At 44.1% G+C, this 6,000-nt stretch overlaps 2 protein-coding genes across 2 annotated transcripts; one reads left to right on the forward strand and one right to left on the reverse strand.

Annotated features, from left to right (window-relative positions):
* Window positions 1-1,687: 1,687 nt before the first annotated feature.
* HD556DRAFT_1315115 (uncharacterized protein) lies at window positions 1,688-2,756 on the reverse strand (the record flags this gene model as incomplete). Its single annotated transcript, XM_041301083.1, has 7 exons — window positions 1,688-1,735; window positions 1,785-1,886; window positions 2,023-2,066; window positions 2,116-2,158; window positions 2,246-2,303; window positions 2,491-2,500; window positions 2,570-2,756. The coding sequence occupies 7 exons, from the start codon at window positions 2,754-2,756 to the stop codon at window positions 1,688-1,690; spliced, it is 492 nt and encodes a 163-aa protein (XP_041151884.1).
* Window positions 2,757-3,145: 389 nt separating this feature from the next.
* On the forward strand, window positions 3,146-5,796 carry HD556DRAFT_1315116 (uncharacterized protein; the record flags this gene model as incomplete). The annotated part of the gene is made up of 8 exons (XM_041301084.1): window positions 3,146-3,283; window positions 3,335-3,538; window positions 3,590-3,997; window positions 4,050-4,183; window positions 4,232-4,594; window positions 5,244-5,349; window positions 5,416-5,735; window positions 5,760-5,796. 8 exons carry the CDS (start codon window positions 3,146-3,148, stop codon window positions 5,794-5,796), a joined length of 1,710 nt encoding a protein of 569 aa, XP_041151885.1.
* Window positions 5,797-6,000: the final 204 nt, after the last annotated feature.

Raw genomic sequence — 6,000 nt, forward strand, 5'->3', positions numbered from 1 at the left:
AGAAGCATGGAAGTTGACATCACGTGTTGCTAAGCAACTGTCTAGCTCATGTCCAATTCTTAATCTTAAGTGAGACCATTTAATAGAGCGGATCAAATAAGGCCCCAAATATAACCTCTCACCTTGCTTTGTGTAGAAGGTGAGTTTGCAATATCCCCTCTCTGAAGATCCCTGTTGCTGATGATTTTCCCATAATTTCCTTGATCCTTGTGGTCAGAGCTGCTCTCAGCTTGATTGATTGACTCATTTGTTGGTCCATGGTGAGCAAGGAAAATTTTCAACCAGCTCGTTCGGATCAAGACTCAATTTAACTTATATGAAATGATTCCGAAAAAATTGTCCCGCGATCAAATTTGGATATATGAATGGAATCTACTGATGGAAGACTGATTAAATGAAGTCTTGCCCAGATTGTGACATAATTAGTACTGTAATAACTCGCTCAGATGCTGGAAGAGTGAAGACTAATATTGGCAGACTACCACAGAAGAATGAATGATATTCTGAATCTGGGACTACACTGTGGGATCCCTGTCTCAAATAGCAGGAGACACTTCCAGCTGGAGTTCAATGCCTTGAGAGACAGCAAGGACTCACTTATTAAGAATGCAATCACAAAAACAGTAGTGTATAATAGTAAATTGGCATCCGGAGGACACCAGGACAAGTAGCAATGACGCCATATGATACAAACTGCCCTGCACCATCAGAAGGCTGACTCTTCCCTTCTGACCATGGAGGGGAGATACCTCTGAGGTTACCTCTGAGGCATATACTGGCTAGCCCGCCCTCAAAACTGTTCGTGTTAAGAGTTTTGCCTCAGAGGTAATACTTAGTTAGCTACACCTATACTGTAGGGTATTGAAATTTTTTTCTTTGTTAACCGAAGAAAACATTCTCAATACCCTGCAGTATAGGTGTAGCCAACTTACCTCTGAGGCAGAACTCTTAACACGAACAGTTTTGAGAGCAGGCTAGCCTCTAAGCGGCCTATAGGGTATTGAGAATGTCTGTCAGTCCAAAATATGCTAGTAGCCCAGGCAGATGGTGACAATGATGCCATATGATGACTCCCCTCTGTGGTCAGAAGGCAATTTCAAAGAAGAATCAACCTTCTGACTGGGAAGGGAAGTTTGTATCATATGGCGTCATGGCTACTTGTCCTAGTGTTCTGCCACCATCTGCCTATGCCAATAGTATATTTTGACTGGCAGACAATAATCAATGATAGCGTCCTTCAGCATGTCAATGGTGAGCCGCATCAAGGCAGAATTGAGATCTACATAACACATTATCTATCTAAGACATGTAGTAGATAATAGTTGCTTTGGTCTGCACAGTGCAGCATTTGATTATTATACACTACTGTGCTTTTGCGCTTGCTTTCTTAATAAGGCTCTTTGCTAATATACACACGGTCACGTGACCTTTTCAGCCGGCAGCAAATAAAGTGCGTCCATCAACATACATTTTCAAATACAAAGTACGAGTGACAATAAATTTTACTACAAGTAAGCAAACAAATAAAGTAACAAATACAAAAGGGGAGGCGAGACTTCAATAAGGGGGCCCTCCTCACCAAAGCCTCAACACTTCAGGTGAAAATGTATGTAGCAAATATATATATAATACAATACAAATTTGTCCTGTAGAAACGTTAGACCAAAATTTAAGACAAGATTAACACTTAACTAGAGAGCACTTGCCACACAAAAGTACCGGCAGGTTCAGCAGTCTAGAGAACAAAACAGATCAGTTAAGGTCATCAGGAATTGAGCACTTACCACCATTAAAAAGTTGGAGCAGGAGCCACTGACAAGTGGCATGCACTGTGCTGAGCCCCAGTCCCAATAAGCAGGAGCCACTAACAAGTGGCATGCACTGCGCTACCGCCAATTCCAAGAAGCAGGAGCCACTGACAAGTGGCATGCACTGTGAAACCGCCAATTCCTATAAGCAGGAGCCACTGACAAGTGGCATGCACTGCGCAACCCCCAGTTCCTATAAGCAGGAGCCACTGACAAGTGGCATGCACTGCGCAACCCCCAGTTCCAATAAGCAGAATACTAAATAGAACAGACATTAGCAAACAGACGCGAGAGAAGAAGGACTTACATTTAAGGAACTGGAAGGCGCTCAAAGGGAGGAGTGGCTCTAACTGCGCCATCCAAAGTCCCGAAATTCGTAAGTATAATACTAAATAGAACAAACGTGAGCAAATGGACATGAGAGAGGAAGGACTTACGTTGGGAACTGGAGGGCGCTCAAAGGGAGGAGTGGCTCTAACTGCGCCATCCAAAGTCCTGAAATTTGTAAGTATAATCCTAAATAGAACAAACATTAGCAAGCGGACGCGGGAAAAGAAGGACTTACGTTAGGGAACTGGAGGGCGCTCAAAGGGAGGAGTGGCTGTCACTGCGCCATCCAAAGTCTCCAAAATCCTAAGTACAACAGACATTAGCAAGCGGGTGTGAGCAATTAAGTACTTACCTTGAGAAACCTCAAGGGAAAGAGAGTATATGTAAATGAAACAGTTAGTAAGTAGGCGCACCACCAAAGTTGAACTTACTATGTTTGAAGGGCGACTGTAGGGTAGTACCTTTGAATTCTTGCAGCTGCAGTCTGCAAGAACCCAAAGGAGTACACCGGAAGTCGCCCTGAAGTAACGGCACTGGCAGAAATAAAGGATGAAGGAGAATGATGAAGGTAAGACGAAAGAAGAGATTGAACCGTGAGAACTGATTGTTGTTGTTCATATTCACGTGTCAGTTTGTTATTGTTTGTAAATAGTCATGTGATTATCAACAATGAACTCAACAGCGTCATATGGCTAATCCACAATTTAACGCGTCACGTCAAAATCCACAAATTCAACACGTGCCAGCACGTGTTGAGTGGATTTTTGACACGCGACACGTTGAATTGTGGATTAGCCATATGACGCTGTTGAGTTCATTGTTGATAATCACATGACTATTTGGATCTGTTTGTCACAATCAACCAACATTCAAACTTGTTCATTTCTTTCTAAGTACATTCAGCCGGCACTCTCCTCTCTTTGCATCTGTTTGAACTACATAACTGTAAGTGCTATTTGCCATGTCATTTACTAATTTGAATATATCTATAATAGTCTCTCTTCACCATGGTGAAGTCTAAACAAACCTGCAAGAAGTCCACCGGTGGCACTGCGCCACAAATTGCCTTGTTGTTGCCGGCATCTACTGGAGCGGTCACTGTGCCGGGTGAGCTGAATGTGAGAGAGCCGTCTGAACACAACGAGGTAAGTGATTAGTTACCTACTATTTGCACTAACACGCGTCTTTATTTGCAGTTTTGTCTCATCTGCAGAGACGGTTCTGTAGGGGAAGATTGCCTCTTCCTCTGCAGCACCTGTCTGCGGGTGATGTGTTCAAACTGCATGAACATCCCGCCTGCCAGTGCATGCACGGTGCAGGCCGATGACGTCACGTTCGTCTGCATATCTTGCCACGTTGGCATGGAACGACACGGGCACGCATCTCAGTTGCCCTATTTTGTAAGTTTTTTCGTTTATTTCATGCTAACTAACATTCACTTCATTTTATAGGGTTTTTACAGGAAGGGGCAACCACTCCTTCCTTCATTCCTCCAAATTCGCGCTACGTTGGAGGTTTCACTCCATTCCCAACTGTCTTCGGCACCCACGCTCATGCTCCATCTCATCCTCGTTGACCACGACGTCACCGGCGGCTGTTTTGAACTGGCCTCCAAATTCCTTCGGCCGTACTTCCCCAGCAGAGGGTTTGAATTTTGGTCCATCGCGTTCGACATCAGCAATGCCTCAAAGATCGACAAGTACCGGTTGCAGGCGACTGCCATCGTCCAGTTGCTGATGAGCTCCAACTGGGCTCGTGTCATTGTCGCCATCACTAACCACACCGACAACGAGAATGGGGATCCATTTATTGGGTACAAGGGCAACAAGAAGTTATACATTTCGGCACGTGTTCACTCTGTAAGTGGCATTTTTTTTGACTAACATTGTATTTGCTCATTTGACACCAAAGGTTCTCGATGTTCTGCTTTCACCTTGGCATCCCCTGATTCATGGTGCCGCGGAATCATACTTATGGCTGTTTTCATGTGGCACGCTCATCAACAACGTCACTTCCTTTTCAGGCTTGCAACAGGCGGTCATAGAGTAAGTCCATTTGATCTTATCTTTGCAAATACTAACTAACCCTAACAGTCATCGCATCACAGCCACTATTGGCTTTAATGCTGTTCGTTTTCAGCCGAGTTTCGCCACCCACCTTTTGCTCGCATTCGCGGAGCTGGTCATCATCGAGTGTTTGCCCATTCACATCGTCTTCCCTGACATGTTGGGCCAGTCCTACAAACTTGGGCGCCACACTGACGTGTTCTTGCTGATGCCTGACAACTCAGGTTCATTGGCCGTTACCAAGTTTGCCTGGACGCATTCTGAACTTCGCCCTTGGGGTCAGTACCTGCCGGTCCAGTGCCCACAGTGTGGGTGGAGTAACACCTGGTGTTCTGTCAACATGCACAAAGATTACATCTTTGAATGCAAGAATGGCCAATGTAGGAAAAAGTATGTATTCTCACAACCACCTCATTCCAGGATCCTTTTGCCAGGCAAAAGACCTGGCTCCTGCTGGATTTCGGTTGTCTTGAGGCCCATGCCTAGTGTCCCTGATGAGGATGAGGATTAGGATACAATTATTTTGTCTTGGCTTTTTCATACATCCCTTCATGTTTCATTTTTCTTCATCTTACTTGATTAGATTACCCTCACCACTCAATGGAAGTATAACGTGTTTTGGATCTTTTTACCTGATGTGAATTTGTCTATTATCTACACTGTCTAACTCCACTCAATGGAAGTATAATGTGCCTTTAATCTTGTTACTTGATGTGAATTTGACCGTCTCAATATATCCAATTTGATAATTGATTCAAGATAAACATTGCAGGTAGGCTGGTACAGGCGGTAGGAGGGTGGCTAGCCGAAATTAATTTGAACACCCATGTTTATCAACAATAACGTGTGACTTTTATGAAAAGTCACACGTTATTGTTGATAAACATGGGTGTTCAAATTAATTTCGGCTAGCCACCCTCCTACCGCCTGTACCAGCCTACCTGCAATTTTTATCTTGAATCAATTATGATGTCTACCGACTGGTCTATTGCCTTTAAGCCAATTCTCGACCTTCACTCTAAGGCCATTTTTGCTGCAGGTTCCTCATCTGTTGGAAAGCCTGTGGTGAGGAAGATTCGGAGGCCTTACTAGCTGCTCAAGACGAGCAAGAGGAACCCATTGCCTTGCCTACTTCCTTGAAAAAGGTCACAAAATTTTTATACTGTACATGTATTTAGTTATCTGATGATATACATAAATATTACCTACAGGCAATAAAAGAATACTATGCCAAAAGTCTCAAAGACAAGGAAGAGGCAGACAAACGTGAGGCAGCGAGTCGCCAAAGAGAACCATCTTTCTATAAGAAACCCCTGTCTGAGTGGGACGTAGCACAGAAATTATTTAAGCAGGAGATCGACTCATATGACAAGGCCCAACAACAGAGTAAAGGCTTGGAGTATTCAATCAAGTACCGCACTGGGAATGCCAGGGAGTGGTTCAACAACATGACACCTTCACAACAGCAGGAGGTCAAGTTTGCCATGAAGAAATGGAATGAGGAGGGGGCACCAGAAGAAACTCAGGCAATGTAAGTTTTACTTCAAATCTACAGTTATTCCAGTCTAACACTTTGGCTTGAGATATCGTAAGAATAACCTCAAGAAAATTCTGGAAGATTTTGCAGAGCAAATTCAGCGCACCATTGTCATATCCCGTGTTCTGGGTCCGGACCTATCACACTCATCATTTCCGGATTTCCGGATCCGGCCGACTTCTATGTATTGTCCGGATCCGACCCGCGTCTAACTTCCGTGCCTTATCCCTTTGGTATTTCCCTTATCAGTTAGTACACT

The sequence above is a fragment of the Suillus plorans genome, assembly GCF_016647745.1.
Source record: "Suillus plorans strain S12 chromosome Unknown HD556scaffold_151, whole genome shotgun sequence".
NCBI classification, from domain to species: Eukaryota; Fungi; Basidiomycota; class Agaricomycetes; order Boletales; family Suillaceae; genus Suillus; species Suillus plorans.